The 22,461-nt window shown below is 35.6% G+C and overlaps 1 protein-coding gene across 1 annotated transcript in view; it reads left to right on the top strand.

Moving 5' to 3' along the window:
• LOC110373663 (nucleoredoxin) overlaps positions 1-22,461 on the top strand; it is a 55,995-nt gene that overhangs the window by 16,486 nt on the left and 17,048 nt on the right. Inside the window, exons 2-3 of the mRNA XM_064040360.1 lie at positions 11,950-12,183; positions 12,545-12,654. Coding sequence (XP_063896430.1) covers positions 11,950-12,183; positions 12,545-12,654 — 344 coding nt within the window. The remainder of the gene's footprint in view (positions 1-11,949; positions 12,184-12,544; positions 12,655-22,461) is intronic.

Genomic DNA, 22,461 nt, shown 5'->3' with positions numbered 1-22,461 from the left:
CGCCGCAAGAGGGCGCGTGGAAGGGGACGCGACATCGCGCAGCCGCTCACGCCGACAGTGAGCAAGAAGCGTGTGCCGCGAGTGCGCGTCGGATGCGCCTCGCTTGAGTCTCGTCATGTAGTTGAATACGCTCGCCCCATTGTTTCAACTCAGGGTTTAGTTCATTAGTTAGTTTTGTAACATTCGTGGTTGTTGTCCAATTGTATAACTGTTTCGTTTCGTGTTTTCTTTGAAATAAACTTAAACTCAAACAGTATCCAGTGGTTTCCATTCGTTAAATAGCCTAGTTTAGTGACGCCCGTAGTGTGTAGGGCTCCGCTAGGGCTATATTGTACATTTTTTACCGATTTGTCGGAATCTTTTTTATGCAAGTTCATCGATTACTCAAAGAAGCCTGGACCGATTTACAAAAATCTTATTTTGTTCTATATGGTAGGTTTCCAGGTGATGGGGTACTCATCAGGTCACGATCTGAAGATGGAAATTTTGAGAAATCAAGAGCAACTTTCAAAAGTTGTAGGCATAAAAAACTTAAGTAGACGTCTGAAAATATTAAATAAAAAGTCTGCAGGAGCCATACAGGTAAATACTCAGAGCTAAAGAGGTAGCTATACATAAGTATTAGAATATAAATCCCTTGGCACTCAAAACTGTTAGAAATTGCTCGTCGACCCCACTTTAGTAGGTAATTAAATCGCGGTCAACAACTTACCTACGTAATAACAGTTCCACGAAAGCAACGGAATTCCCACTTCTGACATTTCACATCCGTCTGCCCTAACGTCAGAACGTCAGAAATGTATTGTTTATGACGCGAGCTTGCGTATCATGGAACGTACTGCTAGGAATGGCGCGGAAATGCATTGAAAATGTAATACGGATGGGAAAATTGTCTGTGGTTCCGAAGATGGTTTGAATATTTTTAGGATGTTTTAGATGTGGATTTAGTTTGTAAATTGTGATTGCCTTGCTATAATAGTGTTTTTATCACAAATAAGTTTTGAATAACTTGTCCTCTTTGAAAGTAAACGAAACGAATTTTTCAATAACGCTTTTCAACGGAATTTAAGGAAAGTTATCACAATTTTCAATCTGGATGTAACACATATGCAGACAGTGATCTATTTTTTAGGGTTCCGTATCCAAAGGGTAAAACGGGACGCTATTGTTTTCGCTCCTCTGTCCGTCCGTCCGTCCGTCTGTCACCAGGCTGTATCTCATGAACCGTGATAGTTAGAGAGCTTAAATTTTCTTAAATACTGAAAACTATAATATAATAAATATTTTGGGGGTCTACCATACAACAAACGTCATTTTTTTGCTCATTTTTGCTCTGGTATGGAACCCTTCGTGCGCGAGTCCGACTCGCACTGGGCCGGTTTTTCCATTTCCAGTCATAAATAACAACCTACCAAGTCTATACATTTATCCTACTATTTTCTTTTTCAAAACTTACAACCCTATATAGATCAAAAACAATTAAACGTAACGACCATAACTCATTCTTTAGAAAGAGGAAATGTACTCGATGGCATCATATCAAGAGTTTCCTGTAAGTCTCAATGAAGACTGAAGCTAGGCTCAGATCTAGCACATCCGACAATTGACCCTTGATTGGCTCATATTTGCATAATTGTATCGACTAGACTACAATGCATCAATGTTTGGTACTTAAGTATATTGCATATGAATTATTCTTGTAGACATATAATTTTCCAGTGATTTCTTATATCTTGAAATTGATTGACTTATACAAAATTTGCAAAAATAGGTTTGTATTTTGAAACCGGAAAAAAAACAAATTAATGCGGATATCTAAGTATACCCGATTACTGTGCTCTCTTATTCTGAAAGGACGCTTTCTGTTTCAATTAGCATTAAACTTCATCAATTATGTTTGTCACGTGAACCAACTCGAAATATTCATATGTACATAGAATCTATGAAAAACTCAACATTTCTCTTCATAAAGATTATTATTTATTCAGTATAACTTACGGCCAGTTTTTTCATCATAAGTTAAAGTTAAAGTAATGTCTAAAGTTAAAGTAACGGTCAAATTCGTTTTTTCAAGGCTAAAGTGACAGCAAAACTAATAGAAAAATTGAATTTAACCGTTACTTTTACTTTAGACATTACTTTAGCCATAACTTTAACTTTAACTTTTGATGAAGAAACTGGCCGTTAGTAGCAAGAATACCCTCTTAATGTAAGCGAACACTTACAGCCAGTTTCTTCATCAAAAGTTAAAGCCAAAGTTAAAGTCAAAGTAATGTCTAAAGTGAAAGTAACGGTCAAATTCAATTTTTCTTCTCTTCTTTTCTTCTCTTCTTAGAAACTGGCCGTCAGTAAGTAAGTATATGTACATTGTAAACTTGTTAACTCAACATTTTATCTCCGTGTTTACCTAGGTTTTATCGATTTTTAGCAAAACATGTTTACTAGGAAACTTCCATCCTCTTAATGCACTTACTTATTAATGCTTAAAGTGCATTGAAAGATTTCAATAAGTGGAATTTGCATCACATACCTGCGTAGCAAACTAGCGACTTAATAAAACATTTAATAAAAAGAAAGCTTTCTACCCATGATAAGTCTTGATAAAACTAATGTTCAGCCTGGAATTAGTATTACTTAAATAAATTACTCTACTTGGGGATTTTTTAAATCTCCACTAAAAAAATATTTTAGGCACTTAAGGACCATAGTCACAGTAAAAACTCATTTCAAATGAAAACCTCCTTAGATCAACCACAGAGACGGAGCTTCTCATTTCAAAAACATTCGATTTACAAAAAGCCCGCCATATCCACCGACAGATATTGGCTGGGTACTTACAAACTGCACGGCTTGCATTTTTGAAGCGCGCTCGGAGTTCAGTAGCCCTTGCAAAAATACATCCATTGTTGTCATGGAGCGACGAAGTGGTCATTTTTTCGTCAAACTCGGGAACATGGACAATGCTGGCTGATAATAATTTTTGAACGGGTTACAAAGGATATTTTAGATTTTTGTTACTATAGGTAAAAGTTTTGCTTTACAACGTTGAATAGAAACTGGCAGAGATATTTTGCTAATATAACACTAAAGTTCGCCCTGCAAGAAAATTGTTTAGTTCTTTCTGGTCTCATAAACTTGTTTGTTTATGGATACGTTATTCCGAATCTACTTTCGTCCTCTTTCTTTATTTCTTTCAATATATCGTTGCTGAACCCCGGCTGCACATAAAAAACTCTTTTCAAAAGAGGTGATGGTAATGAGGCTAGATATTCTTTATCTTTAACGGCAGTATTTAGGTAGGTATCAAAAGTATCAGCACAGTGGCCAACTATCTAGATAAAAAGCTGAATCAAAAGCTTATCTTCATTCACAAGATAACATCAAATTCCTTCACCAACCACGTCAGTCACAATAAAACCTTGTTTTGAAATAATTAACATTTCTTCATTATCGCTACCCGAGCCTCGAACCGCACTCCTTTATGTAGAATTCTCACGACAAGGTTCACTGAACTGTAGGTACGTATTGGAGAAAATCGATGACTACCCTCCTTCGAAAATATGATTCCGTTGTCTTTTGATGCTATTGTTGGAGTGAAAACTTATTTCCTATGTTATTAAGGGCTATTGTGTAAAGAAATTGATAAATTATTTTGTGGTATTGTTACGTTTTGCTTTTGTTATTGTTAATGCCTTACGTTTGAATGGTCAGATGGGTTTTTCGTTTCGGGCTTAGTTTTTGGATAGAGTGATAAAATTGCAGATGAAATAAAATTGTCTTAATGAGGTTTTTCGTAAAAGGATTTTCCACATAAAGAATCGAATCATCAATCAACTATCGAAGACACATACCGATACCAACTGGAGCCTATAAGTAACCTGACCAGTTCTATTTAAAAACAGAATTTTGGAATCCCTGCGGTAGGTTTAAATAATTTTCCACACCACATTTTCAAGCAGGCAACCCTAAAAATTCTATAGAAACGTCATTTAAAAAGAAGCAAGGCGTTTGCTACACTTGTAGCTAGACGGTCCGCGTCGTAGGCCTTCAAGTCTTGCCAAGAGCCCTCAGAGCCCCTTCAATGCACCCCTAGAGCGCTTTCTGCAGACATTTACACTGCTTTCAACCGGTACACACCGGTTTAAACACGCTTTTTATACTCTGTGGCTGAAGAAAAAGCGCGGTAACGCCATCTTGGATTTTTTTTGTGTGCGTTTTAATTTTCAAGGAAATTGCTGTTTTGTGCTTAAATATTTTTTTGTTTACGTTTCTAAGTGCCTGCCAAGATACATAAAATTACATACACGCCTAGCTAAGACGATAGGTATACTTTAAAAGAGACTGTGACCCTTGAGTTCGTTTCGGTGTTTCTTCTCAAGGTAGTCAGATAGGAAATACTGACTTCTTTTCGGTTTTAATGATTTGACGTGTGAAAGGCTTGTGTTAACTTATTTGCAAAATAAATATCATTTCTCCTTACATTATTGAAATACCTAAATTATCGACACAAAGTGATGGTTCGAGTGTAGTGTCATCATCAAAATATAACTGACTGCAAGCCTGCAGGCAGTTCACTAACTGTACACACATGAGAGTCCGATAACAATACGATTTTATTACATTGTGAAGGACTGCGCGGTTGACATCTGTCGGCCATTGAACAGCCGAATTTGTCTGGCACAGACATTATTTGTGTCTGGCTGTTTGTGTAGCTATGCTTATCGATGGAACTTAGCCTGTCTGGTTGCACGTGTCATGCCCAGCTCCTGTAGGGTTTAGATGATGGCGAACAGATCGGATTTAAATATGTACATACATATAGTAGGTACCTAGTATTACATAGTATGTACAGTGAGTTCACTGTCAATAACAACATGGATAATTCAATTGTATATATACCTGTTTGCTAGTCTAATAAGGATAACGTACGTACTTAAGTTCAGAACAATAATTACTACGTCGGAATAAATAAAATCCTATTCTGTTGTAGTTTTTCGTTACGATAATGGCAAAAAGGCCTCGGTAATGTGTTAAAAATATACTTTACGCTTTCACGATAAAAACACTTGAACAATTAAAAACATCTGAATGTAATTTCTACTTTGTAGCAGTGGTAAGCCAGCCAAGATCCAATCCTTTACTTCTTTAATCTTGACTTTTCATTACATTTCACTACATTCAAAACATCAGTTATAATCCTCCTTTCTTTCTTTCTTTAAAAATAACCCCTCAAGGATCCAATCTGCATTGTACCGTATCAAAAGATATAAAGTTACTTGTCTAAGGGTTGTAATCGCCAGTAATTTGGGAGGGGTGGCCAGTGTAGCGTGACACCTCCCCCTCTTTGGGACCGTTCGACCGAGGAGCTCCTTAATCTTGGACATTCTGGTGGTGGACGAGTTAATTAAGCTTCTGGGAAGTGGTCCCTGTTTTTGATGACCGGCGTTGAACTTTGGTGTGACTGTTATCAAGATTTTTGGGTGTTTTTAACTGTTGTTAGAATTTAAATAATAATTTAAGTAACTTTAAAAATCCGCTTACTTACTCCATTGGATACTACTATCACAATCTAAAAATCTTGGCAGGAGATTTAAGATTGCCAAAGATTTTAACCTTACGGTAAAACAGTTTAAGGCCCATTTATATCGATAACATAAATGACGGTTGATCTTAAAACAAATGTTTAGTTTGCAAATTGAATGTGAAAATTCATAATAAGCAGTTGTTTTTAGAAAACAGACCTTTATGTAGCCGGTCAACCCGGGCCTAAGTCGGTCTGATACCCGCCGGATGATCGTTGTAATGTGCTCACTACAATACCGTATTACACCCATACCATACCCGCACCATAAAATACTCAATATTCATAAAATCCGGTACCTATTCAACCTTCTTGTAGAACAACTCGGCATTCAAAACATACCAATTTGGTTCAGCTTCTTAGGTTAGGGGCCAACAAAGAAATCTCCTAAAGAATGCCTCGGGTTGCCTACGTGATATGAAAACTTAGAGGTTCATGCTCCCCTGTATTGTACCAATGGAGCATTGGGAACTAGGTGACCCGAATCGTTTGGAAATATGTATAGCTTTATGGATGAGGAAATCGAATGCTTCTTGTCTTGTGCTTTTTTAGGATTCCGTACACAAAGGGTAAAACCGTAGAATCTAAGTAAAACACTGCCTTGGCTAACTTGTTTTCACTAAATAATGCTAGACTCAAGACTGTGGTTATTCTAAAGTACAAACGATTCAAAAACTACAATTACAAATCTAAGGGTGAGTTGCACCACTTAACCAAACCAATCCAAACAAAAATTGGTATTGGTCAATTCGGCCTGACCACAAAATACATAGGTACAGAAGTCAATCTCATGTATGTACTTCACTTTTCATGCCTAAACTCGGCGGTCGCGCTAGGGTTGTCAACTGTTTTATGCGCATAACACTAACGTGGTAGTGGTACTCGTATCTAATTATTTGATGTATTGTTGAGAATAAAACAGGAGAAATGAAATATAAACCAATAATAATAAAATATTTAATGTGGCATACAAGAGGTTAATAAACACTTTCAACGGAAATTCGTTTCAACGAGATACCGTTTTTCAGAAACCGCAATTTATAATTTTGTTATTCATACATATATACTTACCCTACTCTTTACTTGTGAAAAAAATATTTTTGTATGTAATGGGTTGGTACAGTCCCTGATCTAAGCTTGCTTCTACCTACAGAAAACTTGATGTGCGAGTTTTATTTCGTCTACCTTACAACATAGTCTCGCCATGATCACAAAAATTATCAACTCCTACTAGCAATAATCTTTGAGGGTAGGTAGGCAGGTTCGCCTGGGTCGACACTAGCAAAACTTATTACGGCATTGGGCCAGAGGCCGCCGCCGGGGCGCTTACCTACCAACCTAACTGTACCTACCTACTGCGTTTATTAAACGAACCATCGAAATATGAGAAAATAAGTAGGTACATACTATAGGTAATACGGCAGGCTAAAAAACGACAATTCACTGTTTATTGTTGTATAAAACAACCGTCAACTTGTTCAATTATAATACGAATTTTGTTGCTCCATTATTACTTTTTCTTTTGTTATTAAAATTAAAAATATTACAGTCAAATTACAGTTAGGTAGGTATCACAACGCGTGCACATTTATCTACCTTTGTGTGACGCGCTTATCTCAAGAAAGCGGCAGCCGCGCTCGCACTGTTTTGAGTTGTTTTGAGACAGCGCGTCTGTGAACACGCACACATAGACACCTTTGTCTGCGTGACTCGAACGCGCTTTGTATGTAGATTGACTTCTGTACCTATGTATTTTGTGGCCTGACTCTCTGGTCAAACTGATAAGGTTCGGTTATCATTATTATCGTTAAATGGTTGGTAACCCACATTAGGACTTCAAATCAGCATTCACTTTCATTAAAACTGGATAAAAGAAATAGGACCACCTTTTGTGAGCGAAACTATACCTTCTCTGACAGTTATATAGGGGTTCTAAGTAAGGAACTGTTCACAGTTGACACAAAATTGCACGTAATCCACAAACCAATCCAATAATCTGCAGCTTCCCTCAATCTCATCAGGACACCGCAACGTCACGTTACGTCAACGTCCCACAGACGCTGTTCGCCAAACGTCAAATGACGGAGACAGCTCTTAGCGTGATTGGCTGCCCGCATTGTTTACGTCAATGGACGTTGACGTATTGTACGGTACGGTGAAAGCTGAAGTTTGCGTGCGATGAAGGGTTGGGAAACTGGTATTTTCTGGTTTTGGTGAAGGGAAAATGGAAATTTTTGGAGTTCCTGGCTTTGAACCGTAAATAGAAGATGTTTTTAAAAGAAACAATACTACAATTTTAAAGAAATAAATCGTAATAAGTTATTATATAAAAACCAATCACCTAGGCAAGTATGCCGATATAATAATACTTTTATTAACCTGAATTAAAAAAAATATTAAATAGCTACAATGTAAGGCCGCTTAAAACAGAACAGATAATAATTTTACATTCACTGACCCCGACTGAGGGAGAAATAAAACACCCGCAGTCAAGACAATAAATTATGTTCTAACATTAAGATAACCCTTTTCCTACCAAGATTACCTTTACTATCAAGATTTATTCAAAAAGAAGCCTTTATAAGGCAAAATACCCCTATGTTTTCAAAAACATATACTTACTTACCTTTTTTATCTAAGTTAGTCTAGCGAAACTTGGCAGACATTTTTACGCATATACATAAATTCAAGATGGCCGTTTACATTGTAAGGTCCCGAAGGATATCGTTGCAAAATTGTTCATAACAAAATGCTGTGTACTGCATACGATGCATGAATATTTCCGAGCCAACGAATTTATTTATATTTTCTGCAGTGCACCTAAAATATCGCTGTAGAAGATAGGGTAACATTATGTTAGGTAAATTCAGTTTTCAGGTACAGAGATGAAATATTTGTAAATAGTTTACTTAATTGGACAATTATATCAGTAAACTTATACTGGCCGCGCTTCTATTATTAATGAAATTGGCAAAATTATTATCTAACTAAATCAGTAATTAAGAGAATATCGAATTTCGACTGATTATATCAGTAGGTATTACTGAAAGCTGAAGACGGTAAGCTTGCTTAGGTAGTACAGTTGCCGATTTTCATGAGGCTATGATCCTTTAGATAGAAGATGGTCAATTAGTCAACGTAGAATACATACATACGAGTAGTTAGTTACATAAATACAAGTCGACCTAATAAAGGAATGATAAAAATCTTAAAATTTCTGTAGTAACGACACATTCTACAAGACAACGGAAAAAAAAATTGTCGATTATTTTGCTTTAACATTTGTGCATACACCTGAATTTCATGTACCTAACACAATGCATGCATGCATATGCAACACTGATATAGCGAGAGTACGTGCTTACCTTCAGAGCTTTAGGTACGTGTACCAGGGTATCATACATTGTTAAAGTTTGTTTCTGAAACAAAATGTTTGAATTACGAATTCAGATCGCTCTTTGACAGATTAACAATATTATGATGAAGTAACTCTTCGGCTAGAATTGTTTTAAAAAATTGCTTTTGAAGCACATTTAGAAGGTTGAAATAGTTTAATAAATACCACGGTACTAATCCCCTGCACTAGTAGGTACTACGTAATTTACTAAATCAATGATTATTCTGACAACTTTCATGTAAATTACCTACGTGTGAAGATTATATCGTTTCTCCAACAAACTGTTACTTAAGTAACACGTTTTTCCTGTAACAAATGTTCCGTGAAAAATAAATAATATTCGTCCATTACTGAAGGGAAGTCCATATTATTTACTGAAACGTCCAAGTGCCGGAAACTTCCGTTTCCTTTTTATTTCACTCACATTTCACAATAATACCGTGAAAGCTCGGCTTAATGCTATAGACATTTTTACTGATGGCAACACTGTGTCTGAAGTTTTATTATTTATTTATAAGTCATTGAATGGGAATTTTTAATGCTGAGAGAAAATGTGAGAGCATGTTTCATTATTATTTAAAAGGATTAAAGGAAAGTACCTATATTTCTCTCTTGGCCACGTACCTAGGTCAAAATGTTATTAAGGATATAAAATATGCTCTTACTTACTAATTACCTACTATTAAGTAGAATGCATGCGATCTAGAAGTAAATTCTTTACTAAGATAATTATTTCGTCTCTATTCGACATTAATATAATCATTTACCTGGACTGAACAGTAAGGAACAGTGTCCAAAAAAACAACCAAACACCGAAATGAACTTCCACTAATCATCACCTAATTCCTTCACACCTAAAAAAAACAAACATCAGTAAGGCAGGTCAGTAACTCAAAGAGGCTGGCTTCTGTCTTGTTAGGCAGAACGCGCTTTCCTGTGCCCGCTATATTTAGACGACTAATTATTAACAAGGCGCGTTTAGTTTATGGTATACTGCGATGCGGTTGTGGTTGAAGCAAGAAATAAAGTAAACATGTAATTTTGTGGGCGTGGATGAATTTGTTTTTTTTATTTACTTTTTGTACAATTAACTAAATTAACCAATGTTTTTTTTTATGTGCCAAAGAGACATTAAGTACATCACATATATCCTCATGCTGGGAAATTAATACCTAGTACTTTTCCCGCGATTTTCACGGCCCTATCAAAGTTAAACTCAAATCATCAATCAAAGTGTTTTTTTTTAACATGAACTCTATTTGGAAGGTAAAAATTAGGTAGCAAATGCACGAAATACCAAGCTTTTCCTATCACAAGCAACATCCAAAGCTTTTTCTACTTACTCAAACTAAAATTATTTATTTGCTGATAGTATGTACAGTCAACTTCAGGTCAGTAGTAATAGTTTTATAGGAAAATCGTACTTATTACTATTGAGTTAAGGTGCTTGACAGTTACCACTAATGTGCAGTTTACTGTACCTACTTATGGATTGTCGATATACGAATTTAACAATCCCCAATGCAAACATTTATCGGTGTTTATTTACATAGATATTTACAATAAATATTAACAATAAAAATCAAAAACTATCCTAGTACATAAAACAAACAACTAAAAAGCGTAAAAAAAGTCGTCCCCATCGCTGTCAACTGGGAGCGTGCCCAAGAGCCTGGCAGCATTACCTCGTCGGATCGCCATGCTGATTCTTTGTCCGAGGTAATAGCCAGCCTTCTACAATCCCCTAATTTCACCTCTTCACAAATCGTTTTGTTCACGGTACTGTACTTTACTTACATTGGTACTTGGTACCGTCACTCGTTAATATTCCACCGATGTCTGTCGACGTTGGGCGGACGTGAGCGGAATCTACCAATAATATATTAATTTCCTATCGAACTATAAGATAACGTAAATGGAGAAATATATTGGATTTTGGATGAAGTGGAATAAATAGCTGAATCATTAAATTGTTTCACTAAAATACTTATTTGATGGCACGTCATCCATTCATCTGATTCCTTGAGAATTTTTAGATACCCGCTGGCATGACTAATTTCTAAAACGGTTGCACAATTTTTGAAAGATCTACTGACTCGAAAATATATGAAGTCGGAAATGCCTTCTTTTATTTCAACACTAGCTTTCTTGTTTACACACACATCCTAAGAGAACCTTTCAAAACTTTTATTGATAAAATAATATTCAAAATTCTGTTCAGTGCCTGTTCCTGGATCTACACTTTAGCTAAAACGTCACGCACAAACTACCTTAATAATATTACTGAAGAAGTATGTTTTTCACACTCAAACATCTTAAAACCGATCGTTAACCCACATACTATAACATCATAACAAATTCTTAAAAGCTTTTTGAGAGCAATCCTTCAGTTTCGACTGCAGCACCTTTGATGTAGCTAACTGAGCGATAATCAATGGCGGCAAATTACATCCATTACGCAGATTGATTATACCATTAGGGGTACGATGCTTATAGCGTCTAGGATATGTCTGTCAGGATTGTTGATCGGCAAGAGAATTTATCATTTATAACTTACTATTCTGATTTGTATGGTTTTCGTGTTTGTTGTTGTCTTAGACAAAGTATGCAAAGACGACTGTTGTGTGTTTTTAGAGCATACTTTGTCTCTTCCGATTACATACCCAATTTATACCCTGCATTTTAGATTCTGGTCAACCTTCTGAAGTCATAGCAATGAATGTAACAACATAAGATCAACTTTACATTACACCCCAAAAGACCATCATATACCTTTTCCCAACTATGTTGAAGGCACTTCCAGTCTAAAAGTGTGCAGCTGAGTACCAGTGTAGTTTTACATGGAGCGACTATCTATCTGACCTACTCAACCTAGTTACTCAAGCAACCCTCTACCTCTTCGCAAGACCTCACTAAACTCCTAATATTTTTTCAAGCATACGATCCTAACATCACCATTGTCTCCCCACAGCGCCGCCTAACCCAAAAATACAGCATCGCCGTCGGAGTCCCGACCCTGGTCATCCGCGGCCGTCACGTGCGCGATGCTCTGCTAGACGACGCGTTGGGGGAGAGGTTTCCCTGGCCACCTCCTCCCCTGGCGGAGGTGCTGAGAGGGGTGCAGCTGCAGGGCGACGGGGGGAATAAGCTGTATGAGCAGCTGCCCCCTGATGCTGTGAGGGTGTTCTATTTTGCGGCTCATTGGGTGAGTTGTGAGGATCTTGATGTTTTGCTAGAATAAATGAATTCTTGAATATTTCTTGCCTTCAGCCCAGATGCCCTTTCAGTAGGTACTGCATTTAAAATGAGAGATCTTTCAAATTAAGTTATATGTCACATTAATACTATTAAAAAAACGAAATACTATGAAGATAGTTATCAGCTTTTAACCTCAGCGTCTTTAATACTTTATAAGCACGTTTATATGAGACAGTGGAATTTTGAACACCTAGGTCACAAATTTGCGCGCTAACTTTCCTTCTATTATTGTTGAGTTGAGTAGACCATTGACTAAAAATTGATTTGTTCTTAATATCTGTGATGGTAATACCACCTCCATGCTGCAGTGTCCTCCATGCCGGTCGTTCTCTCCGAGCCTGTGCGCGGCGCTGTCGGCCGTGCGCAAGCGTCGCACCAAGTACGCCAACACGCAGCTTATACTCGTCTCCAGTGACAGGTAAGATATAAGAAATTATATTATTCATTATATTAAAGCCATCAAAGAAGTTTAAGAACTTTTCTAATGTTTTAACAACCTCCGAAAGCATGAAATAAATCCAAGTTTCACCTCTTCGCTGTCCTCAAAGAGACACAATAGTTGAACAATCGGTGTGTATCACATATATTATGGGACAGGGAAGTTATTAATAATAATACAATTAGACAACGGCTCTTCATAGCTGTCGTAAAAAATCTAAAACATTATTTTTTAGCCCATTTTCAAATGACTTTAAAATACAACCTGCGAGACCAATTCTATAAATCCAATCCACGCACAGAATTCCTAACACCGCTCTAACTTAAAGTTTCATAACAAATCGTTCCCCTTTGAAATTGAGAAAAGCTGCGAGAAAACCACGAACGTCAGAACTTAGCAGAACTGTCAGAAAACTAACAGAACAAAGGGAAATAAATCAGAAAGGCAATCTAGCTGAAAGCCGTCTGACTTTGCTGTTATGAAAGTCTGTGTGTCTGTCTGTTGTACAGTAGAGCGCACATCAGTGGTAACTGTCATGCACCTTAACTTAATAGTAATAAGTACGATTTTCCGGTAAAACTGTTACCACTGATGTGCAGTTGACTGTACTAGATTCACTTCTACTAATTGTCTTGATACCCCTGTTGAGCTCAACACTCGAAGTGTTGAATGAATAACTTGATTTGAAAGGCGCTGTTCTGAATGAAGCTGAGTTATTATATTAAATTGTGTTTGTTTGATCTCATCTTGGCAGTGTTGAGAGCAATGCCACTTAGGTATTTGCAAATTCAAATTCAGAAGTTAAACTTTCATGAATTTGAAATTCGTAAATCTAGTTACGTTCCAGTGAGTACTGAAGACTAGCTGTTTCACCGTGGTTTTACCTGCGTTTCGTGGTAAATACTACTCGTACCGATATAAAATATAATTATATGCCTATGTTACTCGGGAAGCGTGTAGCTTTCCAACATAGTGAAATAATTTTTCAAATCGGTTCACTAGTCTCGAAGCCTTTGGGTACAAAGAAAAAAAAATGATTTATTTTTAAAAGCTTTTGATTTTTCTAAGAATAAGTAACTATTCCATCCGATAAAATTCATAAAAGCAAAACATACCATAAAGTTTTCTTGTTCTCTCACAATAACAATCCTCCTTTCTCAGTGAAGTGTGATCGTAAAACAAATATGGCGCCTCGTGTTCAATTGAGGGTTCCTAATGAGTGTATTTGTGTTAGATTTCAATTGTCTTATCCTGGTTGGCCCTTTGTTCATATCTGCTGGATTAATGGCGAAGACGGCTTTGTTTTAAACTAGGTACATTATGATTATGTATTGTTTAGGTACCTAAGTTTCTCGGATTATTGCACTTACTTAAAATTATGTAGGTGCCTTTGTATCAAAACTATACATTTACCTCTATAAACAGATCCTTTTTCAGAGACTTTTGGAAAAGTTAGAAAATCAAGGAGCCGAATTTGTCCCGGTCGTTTTCGACTAGTCGAACCATTGGACAGAATTCCTTATTAAATTTGTAAAACTCAGACAAACTGACTTAATAACTGTATACTATACACAATTTATTACCATAACATAAAATTAATTACGGTCTACAATTTATTACAAGCCTCCTTCGTAAACAAAACAAACCAATCGAAGCTGAAAAACAAATAAATACAAACACAAAGCTACAAAGCTATCTCCACAAACAAATAGGGATAACTAATTAAATATGTATTTTTCTCAAAGAAAATACAAAGTCCAGTAAAAGATAAACAGCTGGCGTCCTCTGCTATCTTTTATCTTTTCCTTTTTTCCTTTTACTAGTAATAAAGAGCGACGATTCTCTTTGTTAGCGATCGGAATATTTTAATTAAATTATACTTAGGAATCTTTTCCATTCGCGCTCAATGATTTATGAATTCATTTCAATAAATTACTCTCGACTCTCGAGACTGGTAATATTTCTACAAATTGGATAGTAATTTTATGATAAAGTATTGGTCGAATAAATGTAGGTACCTACTTTGTGTTTGGTTAAGTTTTTAGAGCTTTTCAGTAGGCAAAACTGCCATATAAATCCGAAAACTCCGTGTTATTAACTTAAAAGTATAATTTAGTTTTCATGACCAAAATATGAGTCCAATATTATCCCTATTTTGTATCCACTAGCTAGACAGCTTTTCTCCAGCTATTTGCAAAATCAGCATGATGCTACTTTATCATGGTACATGGCTTGTGCAAAATCTACTTAACCTAATTAATCGTCCTACTCTGTCACGGTAGTGACACACTACTTACTGAAAATTGTCAAGCACTTTGAGATTAATTGATGTGCACCAACATAAGTACCTGTAACTTCCAACGCGTACCCATAAGTTGATACCTGCTCGGTGAAATTAACATCGTCTGTTCCCATGAGAATAAAAATGTCAGATATTTAGCTAGTGGTATTAAAAAGTATTTCGATAACATCCTGAATAATGCCCAAGACTTTATAGTACTAAATACAAAGACTTATTATAGTCAACTAGCTTCCGCAATGGTTTCTGAAGATAACTGATGCAACAGGACTTTATTTTATACATAGACTAGCCGTTTTTCAGCGGTTTCACCCGCGTCCCGTGGTAACTACTGCCCGTACCGGGATAAAATATGCCTATGTTACTCGTGGATAATGTAGCTTTCGAATGGTGAAAGAATTTTTAAAAACGGTCCAGTTGTTTTTGAGCCTATTCATTACAACCAAACAAACAAACAAAGTTTTCCTCTTTATAATATTAGTATAGATGTATAGACATCTATCCTATCTGGTCGACCAACTGTATCACCGAGTGTTATACTTATTCAATATCACACGAACAAAATATTCCCCAATCCTAAAACTACAAGAAGAAAGTAGACAAAGTACCCTTCGACCCTCAAGAAGTGTTACTAACAACAACATAAATAATCAACTTTATATACATAGTTGTGTATATTCGGGTTCTAGCGCGAATACCTATAAATAAACATTTGGGCATTATTTACTCAAATACAGTTTGCATGCTGAATAATAAACGGAGTCGGGAGACTGCTCTTGAGTTAGATAGTACTAGGGTTGCCATGCTGAAAAGTTCTTTTAGGAATTTCAGCTACAACACACCTTTAAGGCGATGTTTTAGTTAGAGTCTATGTATATTACTTACATATTTTTTTGTCATGTGCAAACATTTAGCAGTAGTATCGTTTATACAACAGAATAAAATATAGGGTCATTTTATATCCGGGTGCGAGAAGGAATTCTTTCATGAAGCGGGTGAAACCGCTGACTAAAAAGCGGTCTGATTAAATGAGGCGTTTAAGATCTAGTTTTTGAAAACTCTTTTTTGATGCTAAATAGATTCATCTCTACTGACCTGTCGACAGGAGTTAATGTAAGCCGAGTGGAAATGGGTCCATATTTAACAGAATTATTTACTTTTGTCAAGTGAAAACGAATCCTGTTCTTGATTAGGTGCTTGATTTTATGGGGGTGAAAACAATCCCCCAGCCTATACGGCACCGTACTGTATTCTGATATTTCCTCTAAATCGTTTTAAAACTAATATTCGGTAGATAAACATAAGAAATAAAACCCTGGTGACCCTAATATATGCAGTATTCATAGACAAGACAGTGTCGTTGCAGCAAATTGAATCCGTTTACTTACTGTTAGCGAGCGATCGATACTTTTTATAACAAACTTCTTGCTTACACAGGTACTGTCTATGCTACAAATTGAATAAGTTTTTTACTGTTAGTTTGAAGGGAAATACGTAAACTATATGGCGATGAAATTTAACTTCATTATTAAAACCGTAAACTAAAACTACGTAGAAAATTCTGTATTTTACCCAAGTTCTTTATATTGTTATTTGGCTTCTTGGAATGTTCAATTCGAAAATAAAACAATTAGGTACCTACTTAAGTATTTTATAGGTAGGTAGGTACTCAAATTAATACGGGGTAAAACCCAATACTATTTCCAAAATATCGTTTTTCTTTAAATAAACAAGCAACACTTACTCCATATTTCACAGAAAATCCAATTACATGGATGGTTATATAAAACAGGTCCGAAATCTGTTTCAGAGTTTCAGTGGCCATTCAAAGGAGTTTGGTAATTAAAATTCAGGTTGAGAGGGCACCAGTTAGTTCTGAATATTTGATAGAACCCTTAACTTACAACAAGTGCTTTATTTTACTTATCTAGACACACGGCAGTGTGTCCGCCAAGTTCGAGCAAAAAAAGCGACACACCGGCCGTGGGTTATATTACACGAACCATTTCGGGCCAAATTCTACCCCCCTATAACTCAAAATCTATTTTATTTACGCATATCAAATTTCTAGTATCTGTTGAGACCCCCTCACTTATCTAAAATACAAAATTTCATTAATATATCTTTTATAGGTCTTGAGATATTGACGTCAGAAAATCGCTATTTTTACTATACACTCACTGACTGACTCACTCACTCATCAAAAACCTAGACCACTTCCAATGGTCGTATTGACTTGAAATTTGGCATGGAGGTAGGTCTTTATGTCAAGGTAAAGGGAAAAATCTGAAAATGGCCAAGTGTGAGTCAGTTTCAAAATAATGAAGGTGTTTAATACCCGGTGTAAATTTATACCCCTAAGGAACTAAAACGAACTAAATTTATCTATATTTATATAATATATCTTCGAATGGTCGTACCGATCTGAAATTCGTTACAAAGGTTTGTATTTAGTCAAAGTAAAGTAAAAATCTGAAAACGGCCAAGTGTGAGTCCCTTTCGAAAATAACGAATGTGTAACTTTGATCCACGAACATAATATATGATAACATGTCTTGTCAGTCAGTTGGTAAATCTAGTCCATTTAGTTAATCTAGTTTATTTCTTTGTAAGAAGCATAGTGCATATTCAAAAATCTGAAAGATAGTATAAATGAGACATTTCCTTAACTAACTTAATCATAAGAAAAAAATAAAATAAACAACCTTACAAAAATAAATGAAATCCCACTCAAAACAAAAATGTGAAAGGTTGCCAAGTTCGATAATATGGGAATGCTTCGCTTATAAAAGAAGTGAGATCTGAATAAGTACCAAGTTCCATACAAATACATCAGTTAAAAATAGTTACTTTTTAATGATGTTACTTGGCAAGTTTTAATAGAAAATTATATACTTGAGTCATTGCGTTTAGTAGGTTTATAACAAGATGTGTTAAAACTTGCCAAGAACCATCATTAAGAAGTAACTATTTTTAACTGAGGTATTTGTATGGAACTTGGTACTTATTCAGATCTCACTTCTTTTATAAGCGAAGCATTCCCATATTATCGAACTTGGCAACCTTTCACATTTTTGTTTTGAGTGGGATATTTATTACTTTTCAAGTCTTTTTCGAAAAATAACCTAAATCATAGAGTTTTTTCGTGATAGCAAAAAGGTTTGCAGCGTCAATAATAGGCACAGTAACCCCGTATTCCTTGGCATGCTTCCAAATGGCACGAAATTATGAACCAGAGAGACAACTTAAAGATTTTTTAAGAGGCTGTCTTTGCGTACTTAAGGTTTTATTATTGAATCAATGAAAAATATATACCACTCTTATTTCTGAAGTTCTTGGGAATTAATATTAGCGAAAAAGGTGCTACCTCGTCAAATTAAGAATTCGCACCATAATCAGAAAATGGTGTCAAAAATCTCTTTTCAAAATTCCCGCCCATTCTGCAAGGCAGCAAATATTTAATTTCAAACATCGAACGTTGATTACTGGCAGCTGAGAATTCCATCGACATATCAGATTATGAGTACCCGCAGACTGCAGACTAAATAGTTGGCCGACAGTTGATCTGATGGTTATCAAAAAGTTTCTTCAAAGCAAATCATGATGCCAATCAAAGTTTTCAGTCGGTCTGACACCGGCTAAAAACCTGATCTTTGTAATGTACGTAATATTCATCTTCATACTGACTTATGAGCCCATACAAACTATCGGCCGACTAAAAGTTTGTAGTGTGCTACTCTTAGTTCTCCTTTAGTCAATCTATTTGCAACTGAATCTCATTATGTCGTCAAAGGGTGATCGTGTCGCGATTGAGAGCTGCATGCATTCATACTCTTTGATGTCAGTCGAGAGTCATTATGGTATAGCTTGTTCTATTTTTTTTTTATGTGGTCTTATAGAAACTTATGTGTGAAGTTATGGTACTTACGGTCTCTAGGATATCTTAATTAAGACTTGAAACATATCCGCTGATTTCAAAGGAAAATTATGAAGCATTTTTTTCTAAATGTTGTTGTTTTTCGACCACTACTTTCAGTTTATCGACGTTTCCAAGTAAAATATATTTCGTGCCCGTTAAATCTAGCCCATTTCTTCCAGACATTCCATTTCGAAGCTATAAAAATACAAGTTTACGAGAAAACATTTGGTTGGGGTTTTTCCTAACTTTAAGCATTACGTAATAAAGAAAACAGTTTTCATTTTCTTCTTAGAATCCATTAAGATTTTTCCATATTTCTGAGAATATTCTAAGCATCGAGCTAATTTAAATTAACTAAACCATTGACATCCCGCGAAAAAACACGCCATCTTTCATTTTTAATTTTCGAAACATATTTTTAACCGTCAATTTTCTTTTACCACCACAGCTTATGTTAACTTTTTTTCCTAACTTTAATAGCCAACGCTTCCAGCCAGCTAGTTTTTCTCCATAATTACTTATCTTACCGTTCCTCACGGTCTGGCTGTCATTTTGCCCTCAAAGGGATGTAGACGCCATGATTATGTCATGCGCCGTCGACCGAGTAGCTTTGATCTCGTGTCGCATCACTATGCACGTGACAGTTTGTTTCCTTTTTTGAATCGGAATAGACTATGGTTTGCGTTTTGTTTGTGGTGACTGAGCAAAACTATTTAGAACCAAACAGAAGCGATCGGTAAAAATAACTGTAATTAAGTTTTCGGTAATAATAATTTGAAGTCCGTTAATTTGCATGAAATATAAATAAGGCTTATCAAGACGGCTGAAAATAAACATTATGAACGTCAGAATTATCAACCAAAGATACCAAAATATTTATATAGGTACTTAACCACGGCCACGACCAATAACTTAATTAAGGACTAGTCCAACAAACGCCTAGTTACACTTTATTAATTAAAAGATATCAAAACTCCATTTCCCTACTAACATTTTCCAATCAACATAAGGTCCATTTTCCCTTGCCCACTACAACTATTATTCTAAGCCACTCCAGAGGGAAATGACGGTAAAATAACGAGTCTTACGGATTTAGTGCAGTCATTGAAGCGAAAAATACGGTCTAACCTCCGAATTTTTTTACTGTGAACCGATTTGCATGAAATTTTGGAATTAGGTTCATCTTACCCTTAACTTCAAAAGTGAATATGATTTGAACTCCGCCACCCCCCCTGGGGGTGGTTGACACCCCTTCTTTGGGGTGAATATCTTTTTTGCAAAATAACCTCGGATATCGATAGAAGACCTAATTTTAAGCTAAGGTTGTCTTTAAAGTTTAAAAAAAAATCCAATACTTTTCAAGTTATTGGCAATTGAAAATTCGCAATTTTTTCACGTTTTTCATCGGTTTTTTGCAAATATCTCCAAAAATATAGGTTTTATCGAAAATTTATAAAGAACAAAATTGTAGCAGGTAAAACAACAAACAATTTGTTTTTTTATAAAAGGTCCTAAGTGCAATATTAAGCCAGATATTAAAGATCAAAGCCGTTTTTTATTTTGTCTGAAATTTAATCGACGTAGTTTATGCCATCTATTATTTTAGTAAGTTGATCAATTTACCAGTTTAATTATTTTCCGGTGACATATATACACATTACAATAGTTGTGACTCTTTATTATACTGCCTACTTTCCCATTGCTCCAAATATTGACACTCCGAAGTTTTCAGTTACTAAGTAGAAAAAAATATGACAAGTTTTTGGACCGTAACTTCTTCAATTTTCATGCTATCACAATTTATAAAAAACCACTGTAAAAGTAATTAAGAGAGCTACAACATCCATCATTGCAATATATAGTAAAGAACTTTTTTCTAAAACGGTGAAGGGTTAAAGGGCTTAAGAGAGGCTGTGATTGCGCTGCCACGCGCTCTTTAAACAGTCATATCTCCGTCAATTTTTGTTCGACAGAAAAAACAAATAAACCAAATTGTTTGTCAGAAAAATACCTAATTTTTTTATCAGTACACTTTTATACGTATCTGTCGTAATTTTTGAGATATTATGAAAAACAAGTGGGTTTTTCTTTAATTTGAAATTTTGTTCTTTTCGTTAATCGTGACTTTTTTGAAAAATATCTGTCCTGAAGCAGCCAAACTGATACTATCTATCAAACTCTTCATAATAAAGTGAATCCTAGGCGGAATACGATTAATTTTAATTTTGGTGGAAATGGCACTTATGAAACCCATTGATTTAAAAGAAAAAATATAAGATGCTCCCCTTATTTGCAATACAGCTCACTTATTTTACGTGCAAAAGACTTTTAATAGTGCTCATCTTAAAGCTTATTTCAAGCACTACAAACCCCATTTGTATTAGAATGTATAAAATGCATCTACTTGCCGCTACATGGCATTGACCACAACGATTAAATTTCAGACAAAATAAAAAACGGCTTTGATCTTGAATATCTAGCTTAATATTGCACTTAGGACCTTTTATAAAAAAACAAATTGTTCGTTGTTTTACCTGCTACAATTTTGTTCTTTATAAATTTTCGATAAAAGCTATATTTTTGGAGATATTTGCAAAAAACCGATGAAAAACGTGAAAAAATTGCGAATTTTCAATTGCCAATAACTTGAAAAGTATTGGATTTTTTTTTAAACTTTAAAGACAACTTTAGCTTAAAATTAGGTCTTCTATCGATATCCGAGGTTATTTTGCAAAAAAAATATTCACCCCAAAGAAGGGGTGTCAACCACCCCCAGGGGGGGGTGGCGGAGTTCAAATCATATTCACTTTTGAAGTTAAGGGTAAGATGAACCTAATTCCAAAATTTCATGCAAATCGGTTCACAGTAAAAAAAATCGTAGCAATAATGCTTCAATGACTGCACTAATTGAAATAAAACGAAAATAGACTTTATTAGCCTTTTATATTCACTCGTAAATTGTGTAGTGCTCTAGGGAAATGAAATTGTTGTCCTTAATATCTTAATTTGAGAGCGTTTTTATGGATTTACCTTGTAATGGTTCTATTAAAGGTAATGGGACTCTAGGACGAGATGCCTATTATTTTGTTGTCCTGTTTTTTCTTCTTTATAAAGGCGAGATTCCACCAGTTTGCGGCACTGTGACACAAAGTCCTTTTTTTCACACAAATGTTTCTCCTGATAATATAATTTGTGCAGCTTTTGGCAAGCGAATCAAATTGTGAGTTCGGGAGTAGTTTTTTGTCTTGTCGGTACTTACTTATATTAAAAACCTTTCTTTAAAGAATACGTAGAAAAGCAAACAAAAACTATTTTTTAAATCAAATGAAAATCACATTTCGTAGCAAACCAGCTACGAACCGCTACGAGATGCTACGAAAAAAAACATAGAACACCTACAAAAATATCCTCCTAAATTTTCGGTCAAAACCAGTACACTCTACCAAGTGCACTTCAAACCACGGATTACGTAGATATTGCACATTTCGGGGTCCGAGGGGTGACGTCACGAGCCCCGTCGGAGGGGGTGACGTCACAGCCGTCGCGACAGGTAGCAGACTAATGGAAG

Source organism: Helicoverpa armigera, chromosome 22 (genome assembly GCF_030705265.1).
Source record: "Helicoverpa armigera isolate CAAS_96S chromosome 22, ASM3070526v1, whole genome shotgun sequence".
Lineage (NCBI taxonomy): Eukaryota > Metazoa > Arthropoda > Insecta > Lepidoptera > Noctuidae > Helicoverpa > Helicoverpa armigera.
The sequence above is the reverse complement of the archived record's forward strand: the minus strand, read 5'-3'. Positions and strand labels throughout refer to the sequence as shown.